The sequence below is a fragment of the Neoarius graeffei genome, chromosome 27 (genome assembly GCF_027579695.1).
Source record: "Neoarius graeffei isolate fNeoGra1 chromosome 27, fNeoGra1.pri, whole genome shotgun sequence".
NCBI classification, from domain to species: domain Eukaryota; kingdom Metazoa; phylum Chordata; class Actinopteri; order Siluriformes; family Ariidae; genus Neoarius; species Neoarius graeffei.
In genome coordinates, this window is record NC_083595.1 from 33835587 (window position 1) to 33860604 (window position 25018).

Sequence of the window (25018 nt, forward strand, 5' to 3'; positions counted from 1 at the left end):
TCACACCTGCGGTCAATTTACGTAGAACCACCAATTATCCACCACATGTCTTTGGATTGTGGGGGAAACCGGAGCACCCGGAGGAAACCCACGCAGACACGGGGAGAACATGCAAACTCCACACAGAAAGGCCCTCGCCAGCCGCTGGGCTCGAACCCAGAACCTTCTTGCTCTGAAGTAAGAATGCTAATATTTAGCATTCAGTTCTGAATTCAATGAGAGCAGTTTCACGCAATTTGGCTTGAATTAGAATTTTCACCTGATATGCCTACTTAAAAAGCATGGACCGGTAATCTGAAATTGCCCCTCGGGTTGTGCGAGCATGAGCACCGTGACTCTGACCGAGGTAAAGCACGCACGCCCTTACATTTCACGAATAAATGAGTGAGTCAATATTTCTTTTTTTTTTGTTTCTTTTTCAGTAAAAAATGTCAAAAGTTCTTGTGTGGTACAGTACTGATATACACTAAAGATGCATTGGTTAGTGATCAGGCTGAAAATCAGTGAAGTATTTCTTTAACAGGTAATAGTCTGCATGATCGTGAAAGCACCTGCAAGACAAATCTAGCACTATAAAAGCAGAGTAAAGCTGCACTGGTGACACTGGGTCCTAAATGTCAACCTGAATGATTATAAAGCCATTTATTTTCATTCCATCCAGACAAGATCAAATGGGGGACTGTTTCAAGCATCATGATGTATTTTAGTTTGGAGTAATGATGAGACTGTGATTGTACATTGTGTGTGTGAGAGAGAGAGAGAGAGAGCGAGAGAGAGAGCATGTGTGAGTAACACCAGGCTTTACATTTCTCATTGATCTTGTCTCCACATTCTCATTGTGTTCTCCTTGTGATCCATATTGTTCATTTGTTTGTTCTCTCTCTCTCCCTCTCTCTCTCGTTCTTCTCTTCCCGGTGTGTACCCAGGCAGCCCGTTGACTAGCTTCTTTGACGTAATTAAACAGCTCTTTTCAGACGAGAAGTCCGGGCAGGTGTCGCAGCCCCCTGGCACGCCCAAGCACGGTGCCAGCTCCAAGAAACACGAGTCCGACTCTAATGCCTCCAAGAGCAAAGACATATCCAAGGTGGCACCATCAGTTGGGACACAGGAGCAGCCTTAAAACCCGGAGTGTTAGTAGATGACTAGATTTTTCTAGTCCACTCATTAATTTATGAATAAATCTCAACCAAGTCAATCAAAACCCTCAATAAACCACCCTTTTCGGACGATTCCTGCAGTAAAACATCAACCCGAGGCGCGTACGGATGTTCTCGGTTTCTTGTCTTATTACTCTCTTGCTTTGCATTTCATTCTTTTGTGTCTTTCTGTTCCATTTCGTGACGCCTTTTGCACATTTCTGCTGCCAGGGATTATCCAGAAAACGTGTTAGAACCCGACTGCTGCTCTCACATGAGCTTCGTGTACAATATGTTGATGGAAGGCACATTACACAGCAAGTACAAGCTACGGATGGATGCTCCTCAACACCAATCCACAGAAACCACCGTGATTCATTCAGCCTTCACCTTCTTCCCTCTTACTGAGAGCCACAGCTGTCTGAAAAATTGACAAACGCCTTAAAATATTTAATCTACAAGTGTTGCAATTCTTATTTAATGGTATTTTATATTCTTTTCATCTCTGTATGATCTCTATTGGCTATTGCTCATCCCCTTTACACACACACACACACACGCCCCAGATGCATGGAGAGGAAGACGCAGCCAGTGAAGTGGACATTAAGGCGTTCGAGGAGCAGCCCACACGGACTCTCGGTGGATTGTAATTCTTTTCGATGTAGTGTTTCTTTATGAATGACAGAATCGAACTATTTTATGAACTCTGTGTCATTGCTGTACAAGATTTTGAAATCTTATTTGGAAAATAATATGGCCGAGCCTATTCCAGGGTGCTTTGGGATGGGATCAGAAAGGGGAAATGTTTGACTAAATGCTCTATTCTCTTGTACAGCCTGTATATGTTCATTACGTAAACCTCGTCTAGTCGTGACTCTGCTTGGACTGATTGTGTTGCTATTATTTTCTCCATTTCCTCCATGTAGTGATGAAATATTTTGTCACCTTTTGAATGAAACGATGCATAATGATTTACTTTTGATGTCAAATTTTGCATTTTTTTGAAAAAACATTTTTTTTTTTTTTTTTGGAGAAGCATCTGCAGGATTCAGAGAACTTTGGCCATAATTGTGTATAATTTTATAACTTATTTATCATTGTATTTGATTTGTTCTTGTTGTTTGTTAATTTATGCAGCTGGGACTATTTATAAACCAAATTTGGGTAGTTTAGTGTTCGTATCAGAGCTATTTGTCAAACTGTTTGCATATTTTTTTTTCTTCATCATTTGTTGTTTGTTAGGATTCATCTGAATTTTGTGAACAAAGCACTCTTTCTTTTCTGGCTTTGAGCAGAAAAAGAGCTTGTAGTATATGTTAAATTATTTACCAGTAATTTAAGAATGTAGACTAGCCTCTACGCGGGATGGGGCGGGTATAAGGTTATGAACTCTTGCTATTTGTCACTTTTTAAATCTCATAGTGTGTGTACAAACAGGTCAAAACACTTGAACCATGTGATGTATATAGATAACTTTGCCGATGAGTTTCTTAAGGCAGCGAGGGGATCGCCCTACTCATGGCTGTGTTCTCGTATTTGCCGTTTGCATGTCAGACATCCAGCTTTTCTCTGCATGATGATGTATATGTTCAATTTGCCCTCTCTTGTGCTTTCCTGCTTCTCTTTTTCCCATTTTTATCCAAATGACCGAATTGTTTTTCCCTTCACTTTTGTTTTAAATGTTTATGTTCACGTCTCATTCCCTTCTTGTCCTTTAGTATTTTTTATTTTTTTGTCCCTTCTGTTCTATATGGTTTTCTCTGAGAGGGTGTGCTGATGTCATAACCCACCTTGTTTCAGGTGCGTATCCACAACACGGCAGAATTCAGATAAAGAGAAATAAACTAAGCAATACCTATTCTTATCCTTCCTATTTTCTACGTTGAGAGAGAAGATAAGCTGGGAATAAGATTGATTAACATGAGTAGGTTAAAAAAGAAAACCCACACTGTATCCCCTTGTAACTACTGTGAATGAATTCGGTGCAAACAGAAATAAATCCATTGGATTCTTTGGATTTGTGCGTCAGTCTGCATGAATGTATAGAGGAGCTCGGATGTGAAAGTTTGTTTATGGAGAAGCTTTTGAATGCCTTTTTTTTTTTTTTTTTTGCAGATGCTTTTATTCAAAGTGATTAATGTGAGGCAGGAAGATAAGCCTAAGAGTGGCAGTCCTGGGACTGAAGCCAATACCCTTCTGGTCATAGTTCAGAAATGTAACCCTTTAAACCCCTAGATTTACAATCCCTCTTGCTGAAATATTCACTATTTTCTAATTGTGTCACTGTAATTACAGCACAAGAAGATTTAATATATGAAAAAAAAAAAAAGACGCATGAAGCAGTTAAATGCTGGACAATACACAAAAAGTTCCTCGTGAGTTCTTTCGATGCTGAATGGTTCGAGCGTTTCTAAACGGACCCAGCTTGGACCCTTTTCTGAAAGAGAAAGCCTCTGGTGGCACGTTCTACATAAAACTCCCATAGGGACAAACCAAAGAAGGTACTAGAACTCACCCAAGACTGTACCACTGCTAATCTATTTGTAATATGTTAGAAATAATAAAAAATTAGGCGTACAGAAAAACTATATGTGCAATAAATTAGTCTTTACAGATGGTCCCTAAGTACCAGCGTACCACTTGCGTAATACACAATACATATATTTACAGTATAAAAAAGTTATGGATACAAAACTATGCACAGGTGATATTACAGAGCTTCTGAAAAGTCAGGAACCAACGGAACATCTTGAGACAAAGCGTAGAGTGTAAAAGTGAACATGCATCATGTGTGCTGTAAATAATATATACATAATTAAGTAAATGTCATTTTTCTCGAATTGGTTTGAGACTTTTCGGACACCCTGTATTTTCAACAAATATTTGATTCACATTTTGTCCACTAGATGTCACTATTGTATGGCTATTGTTTTTCTGTTCATTGAACAGAAAAAAAGTATTCAGTTGCATAAATTAAAAACTTACCCATATAGTAATTTACAGTGACTTAATACTCGGTCGTGTAGTGCTTGAACAGCCAGATTTCAAATGTTCAACGTCTAATATCTATACGTATACGCGCGAGTTTAAGGTTGATAGATTCAGCTCCAGCCGGCAGTGAGAGGTATGATCTTTCAGCTCACACTGCTTGGCTGTCCATATTCCAGAGCTGTTAGATTATCCCTTTCCCTTCACACTGTTCCTGAGCCGGAGACAGAGTGAAGCCTGGAGATAAGCGCTTCCTGCAGGTCCCCCAGAGTTTCAGTGCTCTTGGGTCCCAGCAGCAGCTCTTCAAAGTCTCGTCTCTGCAGCAGGATGGGCATATTCTGCACGAAGAAGCTTTGGCAGAAGGTAGCCAGCTCGGCTGCATTACTCGCCTGTTACAGAGAAACAACAAACGCCAAAGGAGAATGTCATTAAAATGTTATACACCATTTTAAAGGAAAACTGAAGGCAATTTTTTTTTTATTATCAAAATTCTATTTCTCATTTTATTAAATATAGGAATGCATTTCTGATCACTATTTTGTCACTGCTAGAGCAAGTTATGAGTGTTTGAAATATGCTCTGTAATATATCAGTCCATATGTCAAAGCGATGGCCGTAAACGAGATTCGTTGAGACCTGTGCGAGACATCGTAGGACGGAAGTAAAATGTACAGCGGAAATCAAAATGACCGACATCTGCGAACGTCGTCAAAGGAATGCTGATGTAATCAAGCCGGAAGTTTTGTTTGTTTTGATAGCAATCAGGAAAGTTTGAAAAAAGTAGGCAGTAATCGTCATTTAAACTCGTTTTTGTGCAATATTTCGTTTGGAAAACAGTTTTCAAAATGGCGGCACTGACACCTGGCTGACACTCGACGTTTCGAAATCTGGCACAAGTCTCGTGAAGATCGTGCGGATAAGCGACGCCTGCCGTGGACCAAACGCACTAAATTCAACATGGCTAAAAACCGAATAGGCCGATAAGTATAATATTTAATTGCAATTAGTTGCCAATACGAGTCACGATATAAGGTTACTAAAACCGAAAACGTAATTGAATAACACGTTAATTAAAAAATAAAGCAAGTTTAAAAATGACTTCCGTTCTCTTTTTAAAAAATCGTGCTGTAAATTTTACTGGAAACTTGGGTTACCAGTCCACTGGCAACTCAGAAACCCAGTACACTTGTTCATGTGGCGGATGCAGGATACAGCTGAGCTCACGGTTAAGAGTCATACCACCAAAGTGTCATGGGGTTTGAAACACACAACCTTTTGATCTGTGCCTCAAAACTTGAACCACTGCAATCAGCTTGCATTAATTCAACTACTTTTACCACTGAAAAAAACAAACAAAAACCCTCCACTAAAAGTCTGTGATGAATCAGTGTAAGCTAAGTGAATTAGTTGTGGTGGCTCAGAGGTTAAATCTTAGTGTGTCACAGCTAAGACAAGTGTGTTCAAATCCCAGCACCACCACCAAACTGCCTTGACTGGGACCTTCAAGTTCAGTTGCATCCTGCATCAACCAAATGACCAAATGTACTGGGTTGTGTGTCATTTTATACTTCGTGAGGTATTACAGTAGTACGGTGGTGTAGTGGTTAGCGCTTTCGCCTCACAGCAAGAAGGTCCGGGTTCGAGCCCTGTAGCCGGCGAGGGCCTTTCTGTGTGGAGTTTGCATGTTCTCCCCGTGTCCGCGTGGGTTTCCTCCGGGTGCTCCGGTTTCCCCCACAGTCCAAAGACATGCAGGTTAGGTTAACTGGTGACCCTAAATTGACCGTGAGTGTGAATGGTTGTCTGTGTCTATGTGTCAGCCCTGTGATGACCTGGCGACTTGTCCAGGGTGTACCCCGCCTTTCGCCCGTAGTCAGCTGGGATAGGCTAGCTTGCCTGCGACCCTGTAGAACAGGATAAAGCGGCTAGAGATCATGAGATGAGATATTACAGTTCTTTATTGCAAATAAATATTTTACAGTTGTTTACTGTAAATTGGACAGTACTTTATGGGAAACCCAGCCAAGAAATGACTAAAATCTACAGTAATGCCAAGAAAATGTTAAAACCAGTTCGGATTAAGAAACAAACCGCTTCATTTTGCAGATGTGGCTTGATATACTGTAAGTGTTCTCACCACAGCTGCACGGTAGATGGACACGGCATTTTGGACGGTCATCTGCTCAGCACAGTGTCTCTCACATGCCCTCTTCAGAGCACCGAGCTGGAACGAGTCGGCCACTGGCAGGAGCTGGAAACGGAACAGATGCCCTTGATGAATACTCCAGCATAATCACTACTGCATCTCGAACTATCGATACGATTAGCACTGGAAATAATTTCCTTGACTGAGAAGAGAAGGGAAAACCTGTTTATTCAAAGTGTGTGTGTAATAATAAAGCTGACTAATGCAAAGTATGTGAGACACCAAGGTTAGTTTAAATTTACCTTCCTGCTAATGAGACGTCATGCAATTTGGTTCCACATATTTATTTCCATTACTGCTATAGTCTCAAAATGTTCGATTTACCAGATGCAGTACCAGTCAAAAGTTTGGACACCCCTACTCTACTCATTCATAGGTTTTTCTGTATTTTGACTTGTTTACATTGTGGAACAACACTGAAGACATCAAAACTATGAAATAACACATGGGAAATATATATGTGGTAAACAAAAGTGTTAAAAACCTAAAACGTTTCACATTTTAGATTCTTCAAAGTAGCTACTGTTTACCATGATGCTTTACACACTATTGGCATTATCTTAACCAGCTTCATGAGGTCGTCACCTGGAATGCTTTTCAATTAACAGTTGTGCCTCATCAAAAGTTAATTAGTGCAATTTCTTGCCTTCTTAATGCATTTGAGAGCAAACTGTAAACAGTCAATAATAAAAACACAGTAAATAGCCCTATTCCACATCTGTAGTAATCCATATTAGTATAAATACAGAGGTGATTAGAGAAAATCACATGCGCTGATTGGTCGAGAAATTCAGACTATTTCTCATAATCACCTCGAGTGACTCGGCAACATGGCGACCAACTTTTGTGTCACCGTAAGTGAGGAAGAATAGCAAATTATGAAAGTAAATGCTGTTCCTAAAAGCACTAAAGATGCTATGAAGTTTGGTCTAAAACTATTCAAAGGTAAGGAGGAATTGTGATTTATTTTACCGATTTCAAAACAAAGTATTTTACGTGAGTCGGCGTAGATCAGTGACAAGTCTCCGTGCATTACATCTGCATGCCGCTTTTGAAGATTGAAATAAAGGATTTTTTTTTTAAATATTACTTTTAAAAATAATCACCTGTGTATTTATACTAAAACAATCATCGGCCTCAGGCTCAGTGAATAATAACAACCTTGACTTTGTCTGTTATTCATCAATATTCACTTCGCCTTTGGTGAGTAATTGTTAACTATTTCAAGAAGCGCTCAACTAAGTAAAGAGAAAGGACAGTCCAGCATTACTTTAAGACATGAAGCACCTTAATAAAAATAAATAAAAAAAATCACAAGTCAGAAGACTTGAATTAGAAGGTGTGTCCAAACTTTGACCTAGTACTGTACATGCAGAAATTGTTAAGAGAAGACAGTGATGCACTATACGGAACCATTTTAGCATGGTATTTTAGATTTAGTTTTCTGACTTGTGATTTGGAGTGGCATGTTCTGCAATTAGCTTGTGTGGATATCCGATTAGCTTGATTACCATTGAAACGACGGTAAACGTCCGTAAACTAAAGATCGGTATGACTAAAAAAAAAAAAAAGTGACCATCATACAGCAATTTGAGGGACATGAGATGAAAAATGGCTGCCAGTATGAGTGCAGGATGGGGCCAGTTTTACAGGCAGTCTATAAACATTTATGCAAAATGTACCATTTGTGAAGTCGTCCATTAAAGCTATTTTTAATTAAAGCTCTAAATTACAGTGGTGCTTGAAAGTTTGTGAACCCTTTAGAATTTTCTATATTTCTGCATAAATATGACCTAAAACATCATCAGATTTTCACACAAGTCCTAAAAGTAGATAAAGAGAACCCAGTTAAACAAATGAGACAAAAATATTATACTTGCTCATTTATTTATTGAGGAAAATGAGCCAATATTACATATCTGTAAGTGGCAAAAGTATGTGAACCTTTGCTTTCAGTATCTGGTGTGACCCCCTTGTGCAGCAATAACTGCAACTAAACATTTCCGGTAACTGTTGATCAGTCCTGCACACCGGCTTGGAGGAATTTTAGCCCATTCCTCCGTACAGAACAGCTTCAACTCTGGGATGTTGGTGGGTTTCCTCACATGAACTGCTCGCTTCAGGTCCTTCCACAACATTTCGATTGGATTAAGGTCAGGACTTTGACTTGGCCATTCCAAAACATTAACTTTATTCTTCTTTAACCATTCTTTGGTAGAATGACTTGTGTGTTTAGGGTCGTTGTCTTGCTGCATGACCCACCATCTCTTGAGATTCAGTTCATGGACAGATGTTCTGACATTTTCCTTTAGAATTTGCTGGTATAATTCAGAATTCATTGTTCCATCAATGATGGCAAGCCGTCCTGGCCCAGATGCAGCAAAACAGGCCCAAACCATGATACTACCACCACCATGTTTCACAGATGGGATAAGGTTCTTATGCTGGAATGCAGTGTTTTCCTTTCTCCAAACATAATGCTTCTCATTTAAACCAAAAAGTTCTATTTTGGTCTCATCCATCCACAAAACATTTTTCCAATAGCATTTTTGCTCGTCCACATGATCTTTAACAAGCTGCAGACAAGCAGCAATGTTCTTTTTGGAGAGCACTGGCTTTCTCCTTGCAACCCTGCCATGCACACCATTGTTGTTCAGTGTTCTCCTGATGGTGGACTCATGAACATTAGCGAATGTGAGAGAGGCCTTCAGTTGCTTAGAAGTTACCCTGGGGTCCTTTGTGGCCTCACCGACTATTACACGCCTTGCTCTTGGAGTGATCTTTGTTGGTCGACCACTCCTGGGGAGGGTAACAATGGTCTTGAATTTCCTCCATTTGTACACAATCTGTCTGTGGATTGGTGGAGTCCAAACACTTTAGAGATGGTTTTGTAACCTTTTCCAGCCTGATGAGCATCAACAACGCTTTTTCTGAGGTCCTCAGAAATCTCCTTTGTTCGTGCCATGATACACTTCCACAAACATGTGTTGTGAAGATCAGACTTTGATAGATCCCTGTTCTTTAAATAAAACAGGGTGCCCACTCACACCTGATTGTCATCCCATTGATTGAAAACACCTGACTCTAATTTCACCTTCAAATTAACTGCTAATCCTAGAGGTTCACATACTTTTGACACTCACAGATATGCAATATTGGATCATTTTCCTCAATAAATAAATGAGCAAGTATAATATTTTTGTCTCATTTGTTTAACTGGGTTCTCTTTATCTACTTTTAGGACTTGTGTGAAAATCTGATGATGTTTTAGGTCATATTTATGCAGAAATATAGAAAATTCTAAAGGGTTCACAAACTTTCAAGCACCACCCTAAGAATTAAAAGTTAAGAATATCATGCTATATGCTCCCAGTCTTGCTGTGAGGGTCTAAATGTTCATATGTACCAAAAAACAGTGATACAACTACAGAAGAACATTATTTCATATCTTTGTCGTTCTGAGACACTTATTGTTCGACCGATGGTGCGGATTTTGAATTTGCATTAATCACAGTGACGTTCAAAGGCTTTGATTAGAGCGAGTTCTTTTATCAGAACTAAAATGCACCAGGGGCGGCACGGTGGTGTAGTGGTTAGCGCTGTCGCCTCACAGCAAGAAGGTCCGGGTTCGAGCCCCGTGGCCGGCGAGGGCCTTTCTGTGTGGAGTTTGCATGTTCTCCCCGTGTCCGCGTGGGTTTCCTCCGGGTGCTCCGGTTTCCCCCACAGTCCAAAGACATGCAGGTTAGGTTAACTGGTGACTCTAAATTGACCGTAGGTGTGAATGCGAGTGTGAATGGTTGTCTGTGTCTATGTGTCAGCCCTGTGATGACCTGGCGACTTGTCCAGGGTGTACCCCGCCTTTCGCCCGTAGTCAGCTGGGATAGGCTCCAGCTTGCCTGCGACCCTGTAGAAGGATAAAGCGGCTAGAGATAATGAATGAATGAATGAATGAAAATGCACCAAAATTCTTAGCTATAGCAATCACAAATGTGACAGAATCCAACATCATATTTAACAAAATCAGCGATTCAAAACTGGAGACTCGGTGAACGATCGATAGATTTCTCTCACCTCTAGCGTATCAGAGACGGCTGAATCAGAGTTCTCTGCTCCTCCACCATACAGGTGAGACATCAGCATCTGAAATACCAAATTTTATGCTTTTCGTAAACAATTATTCTTTCGAAGCTGTTTATTTCACAGTCAGGTTTGCTTTCTCTTTGTTGTATCACCTGAAAAGTGCTGTGCTTGATGTCCGTGATCTCAATGATCTGATCCGTGCCATTTGATTCATTACTGCTGAGCAAATCTTTGAACCTTAATCGGGACACAAAGAGCAGATGTTTGAGTATTCTGATTGATTGATTGATTGATTGATTGATTGAAGTGTTTATTTTGAATATGAAAACCAAAATAATAAAAAGAAAAAACAAAACATTTCAAGAAAATACATAGAAATACATATTCGAAAAGGAGTGAGAAGAAGTATAACTTATAAACTCCCACCCCTTCTCCTTAAATAATGAATAACAATAACAAGCTTCCTTGTTACCTGTTTAGATCCTCATGCCTGATACTTATAGATAAATAAAATGTATTTCTGACTTTGTATTTAGAAAAACCTAAATGTAATTTACAAATATCCATACCCATATATCCATCCATCCATCCATACATACATATACACATATGCATAAACACACATACATACATACATACATACATACATACATACATACATACACCCATATAAAATATATCTATTATAAGCATACACCTTCACATACGCACAACACACACAGACACGAAAAGTAACAGAAAAGTGTTCTCATAACACTTGGTGCTACCCATCACCTCCATCATCCCTGTACCTCTTGAAAACAGTATCTTTGAACCTCATTTTAAACTGTTTCATGTTTGGACACTGCTTCAACTCCATGGTGAACCTGTTCCATAGTCTCACCCCGCTAACTGAAACACAAAAAACTTTTCCTGTTTGTACGAAATAAAGTTAAATTCAAGTTAATTTTCCCCCTTAAATTACAACTCCCCTCATGGATACTGAATAATTTCTGTATCTTTATTGGTAATAGATTATTTTTAGCTTTGAACATTATTTGAGCTGTTTGATAATCCACGATGTCTGTAAATTTGAGTAATTTGGACTGTAAAAATAATGAGTTTGTGTGTTCCTGATAGCCAACGTTGTGTCTGATCCGTATTGCTCTTTTTTGAATGATGGTTATTGGCCGTAGTGATGTTTTGTAATTGTTGCCCCAAACCTTAGCACAGTATTGAAAGTATGGTGTGACTAGGGAACAGTAAAAAGTGTGGAGTGATTTCTGATCCCAAACCTTTTTTGCCTTGTTTATTATTGCAATGCTTCTTGAGACTTTAGTTTGTACATGTTTGATATGCGATTTCCAACTGATTCTGTCATCTACAGTGGTGCTTGAAAGTTTGTGAACCCTTTAGAATTTTCTATATTTCTGCATAAATATGACCTAAAACATCATCAGATTTTCACACAAGTCCTAAAAGTAGATAAAGAGAACCCAGTTAAACAAATGAGACAAAAATATTACACTTGCTCATTTATTTATTGAGGAAAATGATCCAATATTACATATCTGTGAGTGGCAAAAGTATGTGAACCTTTGCTTTCAGTATCTGGTGTGACCCCCTTGTACAGCAATAACTGCAACTAAACATTTCTGGTAACTGTTGATCAGTCCTGCACACCGGCTTGGAGGAATTTTAGCCCATTCCTCCGTACAGAACAGCTTCAACTCTGGGATGTTGGTGGGTTTCCTCACATGAACTGCTTGCTTCAGGTCCTTCCACAACATTTCGATTGGATTAAGGTCAGGACTTTGACTTGGCCATTCCAAAATATTAACTTTATTCTTCTTTAACCATTCTTTGGTAGAAAGACTTGTGTGCTTAGGGTCGTTGTCTTGCTGCATGACCCACCTTCTCTTGAGATTCAGTTCATGGACAGATGTCCTGACATTTTCCTGTAGAATTCACTGGTATAATTCAGAATTCATTGTTCCATCAATGATGGCAAGCCGTCCTGGCCCAGATGCAGCAAAACAGGCCCAAACCATGATACTACCACCACCATGTTTCACAGATGGGATAAGGTTCTTATGCTGGAATGCAGTGTTTTCTTTTCTCCAAACATAACGCTTCTCATTTAAACCAAAAAGTTCTATTTTGGTCCCATCCATCCACAAAACATTTTTCCAATAGCCTTCTGGCTTGTCCACGTGATCTTTAGCAAACTGCAGACGAGCAGCAATGTTCTTTCTGGAGAGCAGTGGCTTTCTCCTTGCAACCCTGCCATGCACACCATTGTTGTTCAGTGTTCTCCTGATGATGGACTCATGAACATTAACATTAGTCAATGTGAGAGAGGCCTTCGGTTGCTTAGAAGTTACCCTGGGGTCCTTTGTGACCTCACCGACTATTACACACCTTGCTCTTGGAGTGATCTTTGTTGGTCGACCACTCCTGGGGAGGGAAACAGTGGTCTTGAATTTCCTCCATTTGTACACAATCTGTCTGACTGTGGATTGGTGGAGTCCAAATTCTTTCGAGATGGTTTTGTAACCTTTTCCAGCCTGATGAGCATCAACAACGCTTTTTCTGAGGTCCTCAGAAATCTCCTTTGTTCGTGCCATGATACACTTCCACAAACATGTGTTGTGAAGATCAGACTTTGATAGATCCCTGTTCTTTAAATAAAACAGGGTGCCCACTCACACCTGACTGTCATCCCATTGATTGAAAACATCTGACTAATTTCACCTTCGAATTAACTGCTAATCCTAGAGGTTCACATACTTTTGACACTCACAGATATGTAATATTGTATCATTTTCCTCAATAAATAAATGAGCAAGTATAATATTTTTGTCTCATTTGTTTAACTGGGTTCTCTTTATCTACTTTTAGGACTTGTGTGAAAATCTGATGATGATTTAGGTCATATTTATGCAGAAATAGAGAAAATTCTAAAGGGTTCACAAACTTTCAAGCACCACTGTATGGTTACCCCCAAAAATTTAATTTCGTGAACTCTATTTCAACTCCATCTATTTTTATTAGTACCTGTGTATTCAGTGTACAATTACCAAATAACATTATTTTTTGTCTTGCTCAGATTTAGGTGGGGTTTACATTAGACCGTATCAGCGGATCATCAGATTAACGTTTTTAAAAACGATTAGCGTGCACACAGCAAGGCCAATACACGATTCGCGTGCACACAGCAACGCCAATACACGGATACGCTAATCACATGACTAATTCGGCACGTAAGTTGAAATGTGTCAGTGCGGCTCATCGCTTCCTCCTCAGCGGCTGCGCTCCAAATCACTCCGCCCTGAACAGCGAGTGCCCTCTGGAGGGTGCGCACTCCGGCCCTGCGCAGCTCACACAGCGCGCGAGTGAAGCGCACGAGCAGTGATTCGGGACTGAGCCGCTGTGCGCAAGTCACTTACCACTTGCAAGTGGAAGGATGGCAAGCCTAAAGACCATCATAACTACACAATGGGCAGTATTTGCATCAGTATTTGCAGTATTTTCATACTTTTATACTCTTTAATGAAAGGTGATACAAGGCGGAAGTCCGCGCCGTTTTTCAGCAGTCGCGTCACATGACCAACGCCAGCGAATCAGGAAGGTGGATGTCACAGTGACGTTGTCCAATGACGACGCCAGCTAGAGCTCAGCACAGCGTATCCGCGTATTCTCAATGTTTACACAGCACCGGACCAGACACGATCTGGATTGAATACATGGACCCTGGCGGATTCCCGTTTCCCAGCGTTTCCAGGTGTTTTAATGTAAACGGACAGTGCATCCGCGAAGAAAACGAGACAGATACGGTCTAATGTAAACTTGGCCTTAGTGATAACCTGTTTCTATCGAACCATTTTTTTTAGTTTGTTCATTTCTATTGTGATGTCCTTCTGTAATTTTTGTAAGTTATCCCCAGAATAGAAAATATTTGTGTCATCAGCAAACAACACAAAACGCAATACCTTAGTGACTTTACATATATCGTTAATGTACAAAATGAAAAACTTAGGGCCCAACACTGACCCCTGGGGGACCCCACAAGCAATGTCCAAACATGAAGAAACAGTCACCCAATTTCACAAACTGCTGTCTCCCACTTAAATAACTTTTCACCCAATCCAGCACTATTCCCCTGATACCATATCTTTCCAGTTTCTTGATTAATATTTCATGGTTGATTGTGTCAAAAGCTTTTTTTAAAATCAATAAATACTCCAATAGCATATTGCTTGCAATCTAGAGCATTTGTGATTTCTTCTATTGCCTCTATTATTGCCAATGATGTTGATCTGTTTGACCTAAACCCATACCGATTCTCTGCAAGAATTTTGTGTTTTTCTAAAAATGTGTCCAATTTGTTGTTGAAGAGTTTTTTCCAGTATTTTTGCGAATTGTGGGAGCAAGGAGACAGGTCTACAGTTTGTGAAATGATGTTTGTCTCCAGCCTTGAACAGCGGTATGACTTTAGCTATTTTCATTTTATTTGGAAATGAACTGGTTTGAAATGATAAATTACAGATGTATGTTAATGGCTTAGCAATGCCCTCATCAGTGACATATTGATATCATTAAAGTCAGTGGACTGTTTGTTCTTACATTTTTTAACAATATTCAAAATTTCATTTTCGTCTACTGCTTGAAGAAACAATGAGCAAGGATTTCTCTCTAATAACTGTTCATCATAAGTACCTGAATCAGGGACTTTTCTTGCAAGGTCAGATCCAACACTTACAAAGAATTCATTAAAGCTATTAGCCACATCTTTCATGTTATAATTTTCAATATCCTTATCAATGAAATACTTAGGCAGATTATTGTGTTTAGATCCATTTCTTATACTATTGCTTAGTATTTTCCGTATTCCTTTAATGTTCTTTCTATTGTCATCTAATATCATCTTATAGTAAATTATATATTTGATATTGAGTATTTGATAACATTACCACTCGCATGCATTGCTCCAGGGTGTAAAGTGAACCTGCTTCAGTAACCAACCTCTGTGATGCGGACATGAGGAGCACTCGGTGTGCGTAGAACGGCCTGCCTTCCACCAGGAACATCACATCTGACATCTCGGCGTTATTCAGGAAATGGATGTCTGGAAGTCAGGAAAACATGTTGTATGAGATTTGGGATATTTTCGAATGGGAAATAAAACTATTCTAATTCTTCGTATTTTGTAGTTTTGGGGAGTACAAATGATTTGTTTTTGGGGAAAATGTGGATTAAGTACTGAGAGCTACATATCTGGGAAATAGAGGTTAATATGGAGCAGGAAAATCACTGTCAGAAGGGGTTGAATCATCATCGATAGCTTCCCACTGCTCTGTGTGTGCTCACTGCTTCAGATGGGTTAAATGCAGAGAGGAATTTCACTGTGCTTAAGTGTACATGTAATGGATAAAGTTGTTCTTTGGACTAAGACGATAGATAGATAGATAGATAGATAGATAGATAGATAGATAGATAGATAGATAGATAGATAGATAGATAGATAGATAGATAGATAGATAGATAGATAGATAGATAGATAAAAAACTTATTAGGGTGTATACTAATGTGCTATTTTTATAGTCGAAACTGACTTGCATTGTGGACGTTCCACATAAATTAATTTTTAAAAACATGTGTAATCATTGATATGGTGAGGTTTTTCTTTTTTTTTTCCTTTCCTGAAGACACATTTAACAATTTTGAAAAAAGTCTCCATTGTCAGCACTTTGAAGCAGATGGTTTGTGGTTTCTTGGCAAGATTGAAAGTTGGGCTGTTATTTATTTATTTATTTATTTATTTATTTTTAAACTAACCAAGCTCATGAGAGAAAAAAAAAGAAAAGAAAAAAAATGAAGGCTGGTGAGGGAATGACTGTTTATAGCTGCTATAATAAGTGAAACTAGGAACCAACTTGTTTCAAGGAAGTTACACAAAAGTCCTAGGCAAGTCTTGCCACTCAACAGTCATCTTGGTAACGCATCTGGGCAGTTACTTGGGGTAGCACGGTGGAGTAGTGGTTAGAACCGTCCCCTCACAGCAAGAAGGCTCTGGGTTCGAGCCCAGCAGCCAACGGGGGCCTTTCTGTGTGGATGTTCTCCCCGTGTCTGTGTGGGTTTCCTCCGGGTGCTCCGGTTTCCCCCACAGTCCAAAAGACATGCGGTTAGGTTAACATGGGGCAGCCTTGGGCTGAAGTGCCCTTGAGCAAGGCACCGAACCCCCAACTGCTCCCCGGGTGCTGTAGCATACTGTAGCTTCCCACTGCTCCGTGTGTGCTCACTGCTTCAGATGGGTTAAATGCAGAGAGGAATTTCACTGTGCTTAAGTGTACATGTGATGAATAAAGTTGTTCTTGGGGCTAAGACCAAGCACCTATCTAAATGGATGGAGAGAGAGCACCATAACTCCACTTTCAATGGCCACCGTATAGAATCTGATTCCAGATTCTATATGGTGATTCCAAATCTGATTTTTTTTTTTAAATTGCTTAAAAAGTTGAGTGACTTTGTGCCAAAATAAGGTTTAAAAAGCTCCCACCAGCGTACACAGGTTATATTTCTACTACACATGCCTAGCATTGTGCTTACATCAGTGCAACACCATGTTGACTTGATGTATTTCCTGGTTTGGCAGATGACTGACCTTTTTGGGGAGACGGGCAGGACATGTGCATACAATCACCATCTTTGGTGTTCTGGAATTTTCCTATAGATTTCTGTTCAGGGTTGTTAAAGTGGGATGTTTCCTCCCTTATAATAAATGTCACTGTTTACCCATCATTAAATGCAACTATAAACTGAAATTTCAATACTTCATTCATCTCATCTCATTATCTGTAGCCGCTTTATCCTGTTCTACAGGGTTGCAGGCAAGCTGGAGCCTATCCCAGCTGACTACGGGCGAAAGGCGGGGTACACCCTGGACAAGTCGCCAGGTCATCACAGGGCTGACACATAGACACAGACAACCATTCACACTCACATTCACACCTACGGTCAATTTAGAGTCACCAGTTAACCTAACCTGCATGTCTTTGGACTGTGGGGGAAACCGGAGCACCCGGAGGAAACCCACGCGGACAACATGCAAACTCCATACAGAAAGGCCCTCGCCGGCCATGGGACTCGACCCCGGACCTTCTTGCTGTGAGGCGACAGCGCTAACCACTACACCACCGTGCCGCTATACTTCATTCAATCATCAATAAATGCATTCATTGGTAAATTGTTATCGTATAAGAGGAATAAAATGGGCTGTATCACATTCCCCAATCACGGATTGCTTTCCTATAACAGCATGCCGTCATGTTTCATTATTTACATCATGTCTTAAATACAAATGTGTTCGAATACATGCAGGAAGACAGTTCAGACAGTTCTTGCTCATAAAATGGAGTATATGGTAAAGTGTCTGACCAAGCTGAGCTGCTGATGTGTTCCTCAGTTCTGGAATCGGAGGCAGAGGAGCCGAGCCGAAGCAATGACTGAACACCAATCCCAGCTTCTCACGGATCTCTTTATTCTGAAAGGAAAAACAGACACGTGTAAGCTTATAGCCAACGCTGGCAAAGTCAGTTATTATAAATACTGTTTAAATAAAGAAAAAAAAATAGTAGTGTTCCAATCCAGTGAAGTCTAAGATTGTGCTTACTAGATCAAACGTTTAAAACCTTTCTGCAGGCAGTGTCTCACATTTAGGTCATAAACTGATATACAGTGGTGCTTGAAAGTTTGTGAACCCTTTAGAATTTTCTATATTTCTGCATAAATATGACCTAAAACATCATCAGATTTTCACACAAGTCCTAAAAGTAGATAAAGAGAACCCAGTTAAACAAATGAGACAAAAATATTACACTTGCTCATTTATTTATTGAGGAAAATGATCCAATATTACATATCTGTGAGTGGCAAAAGTATGTGAACCTTTGCTTTCAGTATCTGGTGTGATCCCCTTGTGCAGCAATAACTGCAACTAAACATTTCCGGTAACTGTTGATCAGTCCTGCACACCGGCTTGGAGGAATTTTAGCCCATTCCTCCGTACAGAACAGCTTCAACTCTGGGATGTTGGTGGGTTTCCTCACATGAACTACTTGCTTCAGGTCCTTCCACAACATTTCGATTGGATTAAGGTCAGGACTTTGAGTTGGCCATTCCAAAACATTAACTTTATTCTTCTTTAACCATTCTTTGGTAGAACGACTTGTGTGCTTCGGGTCGTTGTCTTGCTGCATGACCCACCTTCTCTTGAGATTCAGTTCATGAACAGATGTCCTGACATTTTCCTTTAGAATTCACTGGTATAATTCAGAATTCATTGTTCCATCAATGATGGTAAGCCGTCCTGGCCCAGATGCAGCAAAACAGGCCCAAACCATGATACTACCACCACCATGTTTCACAGATGGAATACGGTTCTTATGCTGGAATGCAGTGTTTTCTTTTCTCCAAACATAACGCTTCTCATTTAAACCAAAAAGTTCTATTTTGGTCCCATCCATCCACAAAACATTTTTCCAATAGCCTTCTGGCTTGTCCACGTGATCTTTAGCAAACTGCAGACGAGCAGCAATGTTCTTTCTGGAGAGCAGTGGCTTTCTCCTTGCAACCCTGCTATGCACACCATTGTTGTTCAGTGTTCTCCTGATGATGGACTCGTGAACATTAACATTAGTCAATGTGAGAGAGGCCTTCGGTTGCTTAGAAGTTACCCTGGGGTCCTTTGTGACCTCACCGACTATTACACGCCTTGCTCTTGGAGTGATCTTTGTTGGTCGACCACTCCTGGGGAGGGAAACAGTGGTCTTGAATTTCCTCCATTTGTACACAATCTGTCTGACTGTGGATTGGTGGAGTCCAAATTCTTTCGAGATGGTTTTGTAACCTTTTCCAGCCTGATGAGCATCAACAACGCTTTTTCTGAGGTCCTCAGAAATCTCCTTTGTTCGTGCCATGATACACTTCCACAAACATGTGTTGTGAAGATCAGACTTTGATAGATCCCTGTTCTTTAAATAAAACAGGGTGCCCACTCACACCTGACTGTCATCCCATTGATTGAAAACATCTGACTCTAATTTCACCTTCGAATTAACTGCTAATCCTAGAGGTTCACATACTTTTGACACTCACAGATATGTAATATTGTATCATTTTCCTCAATAAATAAATGACCAAGTATAATATTTTTGTCTCATTTGTTTAACTGGGTTCTCTTTATCTACTTTTAGGACTTGTGTGAAAATCTGATGATGATTTAGGTCATATTTATGCAGAAATATAGAAAATTCTAAAGGGTTCACAAACTTTCAAGCACCACTGTAATCTGCATCTGGAAGGCTGCCTGCTTGATGGATTTGCTTACCTTGGTGGTTGTGATGATGGAGAAGAGCAGGGGAAGGCCATCAGAGATGAGCTCGTCACAGTGTTTCTCCTCCCAAAGAGAGCTGAAGTCATTCAGGAGGGAGAGAGTTAACTCCGTTCTGGACTGAAGCTGTGCGCTGTGGAGAGACTCCAGCCACATGTGTAACCTCCATGGTACACCTGCCAGACAGACAGACAGACAGAGGATGTCAAAACTACAAACTAAAGTCTGAAAGTAGATATAAATGTTAAATTACATGTCTGTTTTATGCATTGGACAACTTAGTCTTGTATTGTTCACCTCTTTACTCTCAACGATATGTTTGCTTTTCTGTTCACCTGCATGTCCATGTCTCTCATCTCATTATCTCTAGCCGCTTTGTCCTTCTACAGGGTCGCAGGCAAGCTGGAGCCTATCCCAGCTGACTACGGGCGAAAGGCGGGGTACACCCTGGACAAGTCGCCAGGTCATCACAGGGCTGACACATAGACACAGACAACCATTCACACTCACATTCACACCTACGGTCAATTTAGAGTCACCAGTTAACCTAACCTGCATGTCTTTGGACTGTGGGGGAAACCGGAGCACCCGGAGGAAACCCACGCGGACACGGGGAGAACATGCAAACTCCACACAGAAAGGCCCTCGCCGGCCACGGGGCTCGACCCCGGACCTTCTTGTTGTGAGGCGACAGTGCTAACCACTACACCACCGTGCTGCCCCGCATGTCCATGTCTTTTTTTTTAATGTTTGTCCATCTGCTTATCTATTGGTCCATTCATTTGCCTGTCTAATCTATCCATTTGTCATTCCACTCATTTATTTGTTTACATTTCTGCATTTCTGTCTGTCTATCCATATTTATTATTGTCTACATGCTAACTACTGTAATTACTGTCTCTCTCTCTCCTCATCTGTCTGACCACCCATCTGTCAATCTGCCATGTCTCCATTTAAAAGTTATTCCACGAAATCGAGTCGTACATGAGCTGATAGCCAACGAGGCGCAATGTGATTTCTATGCACATTCACTGGATTTTGAGAAATGGAGCATTTTTATTTTTTGCAAATTCGATAAATTTAAAAAAAAAACTTTATACAAAACATCCGACAATCATTTCCACTTAGAAAGTAAACAAACCGGCGAAATGACAATAGCAATCTGTGAAAAATGCTATAATAACAAGATCAACTGTGAGCTACTGCTCACTTTACGTATCCCCCCCCCACTCTCACTTATATCAGAATTCAAACAATCGAAGGAATAGGACACGTATATGAATGCTGACTTCAACAAACGAGTAAGTAAAGAGCAGTGTCTCTCCCCAGGTATTTCAAATAGCATCCTAGTAAACTGTCATTTTGAAATAGCATTTTGCTTCTTGAAATAGCATCATTCCATGTCCCAACAGCCAGCCGCTGTGTCCGGGGATCAGGTCGTTGAGGCCCCTGCCTTCGACTGCCACCCAATCCACACTGCACCAAACCCCTACTGCTACCTCTGTGGGCGGTGAACCAGTCGAGTGTGAAGCGGCTGGGATGAGAATCAGCACCTCCAAGTCCGAGGCCATGGTTCTCGACCGGAAAAGGGTGGCTTGCCCTCTCCAGGTTGGTGGAGAAGTCCTGCCTCAAGTGGAGGAGTTTAAGTATCTCGGGATCTTGTTCACGAGTGAGGGAAGGATGGAGCGTGAGATCAACAGGCGGATCGGTGCAGCCTCCGCAGTGATGCGGTCGCTTTACCGGTCCGTCGTGGTGAAGAAGGAGCTGAGCCAAAAGGCGAAGCTCTCAATTTACCGGTCGATCTACGTTCCGACTCTCACCTATGGTCATGAGCTTTGGGTAATGACAGAAAGAACAAGATCGCGGATACAAGCGGCTGAAATGAGTTTCCTTCGCAGGGTGGCTGGGCGCTCCCTTAGAGATAGGGTGAGAAGCACAGTCACTCGGGAGGAGCTCGGAGTAGAGCCGCTGCTCCTCCACATCGAGAGGAACCAGCTGAGGTGGCTCGGGCATCTTTTTCGGATGCCTCCTGGACGCCTCCCTGGGGAGGTGTTCCAGGCATGTCCCCCCGGGAGGAGGCCCCAGGGAAGACCCAGGACACGCTGGAGGGACTATGTCTCTCGGCTGGCCTGGGAACGCCTCGGTGTTCTTCCCGAGGAGCTGGCCGAGGTGTCTGGGGAAAGGGAAGTTTGGGCTTCCATGCTTAGACTGCTGCCTCCGCGACCCGGTCCCGGATAAGCGGAAGAAGACGAGACAGGACGAAATAGCATCAAAATCCATGTTATATGTTCTGTAAATACATTCAGTCGGTAAACAGGAAGTCGATGTGGGACAGACCTGAAAACGGTATACACGGTATAGAATCCCAAGCTGAAGCTCAGTACCAAATATCAAGCAGGTGTGATTTGTAGTTGCTGAGAAAAATGTTACGAAGGTTTTGTAAATCCATGCTATATGTTTCGTAAATACATTCAGTCGGTAAACAGGAAGTTGATGTGCGACAGACCGGAAAATGGTATACACGGTATAGAACCCCAAGCTGAAGTATGGTACCAAGTGGCTATGATTTGTGGTTGCTGAGAAAAAAGGATGTTTCGGATGGACAGAGATACAGACAGACGGACAGACATAAACCAGTATTACACCCCCATTTGGAGCAGGGGTATAAATAATAATAGTAAATAATAATAATTCTTGGAAAAAAAAAAAAGATACGTTCTTGCCTTCAAATACTTTCATTCCATATTTTGTTGCTTTTTTAAAATTTTCTGGGGTTTTGTTTTCGAGTAGAGTTTATTTCATCCTTAGTTGGTTCAGCAACACGCGCCACCATTTTGTTTTTCTCTACTCACGGTATAAGAGCTGATAGCCTAGTAGTAGAGTAGCCAATCAGAGCATGCGATCGCTGAGATCCAGTGAATGAATCTGTTTGATTGCTGAATCTGAATGACTGCTGATAAACAGAATAAATCTGTTTATACTGTATGCCCACCTGTCTACCAGTCTGTCTACATGCCTACCTGTCTCCCTCTCGACCCAACTGTCTGCATGCCCATCTACTTATCTGTCTGTATTTGTCCACCTGTGTCTTTCTACCCATCAACATGTACCGTACATAGTTTGTGTTTCAGGCCATACCGAGTGCTCGGAGCTCCATGGTGACATCCAGGTAGCTGTGCTCTGCGCTGTGAAGGCTGGCCTCCTGCAGGGCTCGGATTCGGGCCTTGGTTAGAGGTGGGGCTACCCCTGCACTGAGCGGGGATATAGAGCGATGCTCTGGCCTCTGGACCTCTTCCACACCTTCAGCCAGAATCTCCTCCAGAGAAAGCACATCCTCCTGCAGCCGCTGGGGCTGGCTCAGTAACTTCCTCAGCACGTTCCTAACGCAGAGTATAGCATGAGACAAAGCAGACTTTTGCATGGCGTGCCTTTTGCTAGTGTGAACGGAAGGTTAAAGGGCTGATGACACGAACATGACTCTATGCAATTTCTTAAATAAACTATACAACACGGCAAACATGTTAGATTTCTGTTATAATTACTTGAAAAGAAGCTGTTGTTACGCGAATATCCAACTTTTAATTGCACAGCGCAAGAAAACTGGGTCCGTGGCTCACGGCCATGCTGTGACGTCAGCGGAAGAACACGCTGCGGTTCACTGGCTGTTCTACTCTGATTCTACTCAATGGAAATGGCGCATGAAAACGCCGGTGAACTCTCTAGTGCTAGCTCTTCCTCTTCTGGGAGTCTAGAATTGTGTTGATCTCTTCCGAATAGAATCTATGATAGCCTACCCTCTTTACCCTTTGCCTCTCGTTGCTAGGCGGCAGTTACATGAAAGCCGCAAGCTTTCACAAGCAAATACATGACTGATATCACGCCGACTTTATGATTACATTTATGATTATCATGTAGAATCTATAGCTCTACGTACCTTTATCTTATGTCGTTTCACAACACATGTTCTGACAGGAGGACTGTCTTTGGATCCGGCATAGCTACGAGTAGACCCCCTCCGGAATACTGGCAGTGTTGCCAGATTGGGAGGTTTCCCGCCCAGGTGGGCAGTTTCAAGTGCATTTTGGTGGGTTTTGAACATATTTTGGGCTGGAAAACGCCAGCAGTATCTGATACTGCTGGCGTTTTCCAGCCCAAAATATGTTCAAAACCCACCAAAATGCACTTGAAACTGCCCAACTGGGCGGGAAACCTCCCAATCTGGCAACACTGTGTAGGCACTGCTGATGGTAGTAACACACGTTTGTGCTGAACTGAACACCCAAGAGATTCTTTTAAGCTGGGAAGGGTGTCAAAACAATCCAAATCGAAGTGTTCAGAGCACAGGACGGATGTTGGTGAGGGCTCCCACTTGTCACGAGTGCGCCTGACTTGCTTCACCCACTTCGCATGCAGCTCGGGATCTCTGGGAAACTTGAATAAACTTACCCCATCCTTGTGGGTTTTGGAGCAAAAGCCGGCAACACAACGCGAAGGCATAATAAATATATATATATATATATATATATATATATATATATATATATATATATATATATATAATGTATAATAATGTCTAATAAAAATACTAATAATGATAAACTGAACACCTGCCGCATCAACAACAAACTGGTAAGTTAGGAGGAAGGTTCTTTCGCTGACGTCATATAGCCCCTCCTCCTCTTTCGTCTCCTGGGTGCTGCAGCACCGTCAAATTTGCCCAAATAGCCGCATTTTTTATCATAACTTGTAAAATAGGCGCCTTCGTGAATTAATATATGGATCATCGGGAATTACTTTTTATGTTATAAAACATCGCCAAAGATGTCAAAAACGTGTCATCAGCACTTTAAGCTTGGACTCTAAATACTATATTGTTACTCTACCTGTGTCCATGTGCTGCAGCTTGACTGAAGCAGTTCATATCCTCGTACAGTGATGTCATAGAGCTCCCACTGTGCACTCGAAACATGGGGTCAGCGCCACGGGACAAGAGCAGGCTGACCATCTCGTAGTTCCCTAAACACATCCAGGATGCAGTTATAACCATTGTAGTGAGACTTAGTTGAACAAGAGTGCTCTGACAGCACAATATCCCTTGCTGGCACCTAGGCCATAACTCTGGTAAAATGCGACTGAATTGAACGAAATTGCAGTGTGTGTATTACCGACATATAACAAAGAATCCTGTCAAGTTTTGTGAAATTCCTCCAAAAGTTGTGACAGAAGTTGATTTCAGAAAGC

At 41.2% G+C, this 25018-nt stretch overlaps 2 protein-coding genes across 2 annotated transcripts in view; one reads left to right on the forward strand and one right to left on the reverse strand.

Moving 5' to 3' along the window:
• The window catches only part of brsk2b (BR serine/threonine kinase 2b), a 421778-nt gene extending 420658 nt beyond the window's left edge, over positions 1–1120 (forward strand). Inside the window, exon 20 of the mRNA XM_060911874.1 lies at positions 927–1120. Coding sequence (XP_060767857.1) covers positions 927–1120 — 194 coding nt within the window. The remainder of the gene's footprint in view (positions 1–926) is intronic.
• Positions 1121–3283: 2163 nt separating this feature from the next.
• Positions 3284–25018, reverse strand: part of abtb2a (ankyrin repeat and BTB (POZ) domain containing 2a) — a 69452-nt gene continuing 47717 nt past the window's right edge. The window contains exons 9-17 of the mRNA XM_060911158.1: positions 24661–24793; positions 22916–23157; positions 19775–19953; positions 17824–17929; positions 15412–15514; positions 10560–10644; positions 10399–10467; positions 6259–6372; positions 3284–4513 (exon numbers count right to left, since the gene is read on the reverse strand). Of these exons, the coding sequence (XP_060767141.1) occupies positions 4328–4513; positions 6259–6372; positions 10399–10467; positions 10560–10644; positions 15412–15514; positions 17824–17929; positions 19775–19953; positions 22916–23157; positions 24661–24793 (1217 nt within the window). The 3' untranslated portion in view covers positions 3284–4327. The remainder of the gene's footprint in view (positions 4514–6258; positions 6373–10398; positions 10468–10559; positions 10645–15411; positions 15515–17823; positions 17930–19774; positions 19954–22915; positions 23158–24660; positions 24794–25018) is intronic.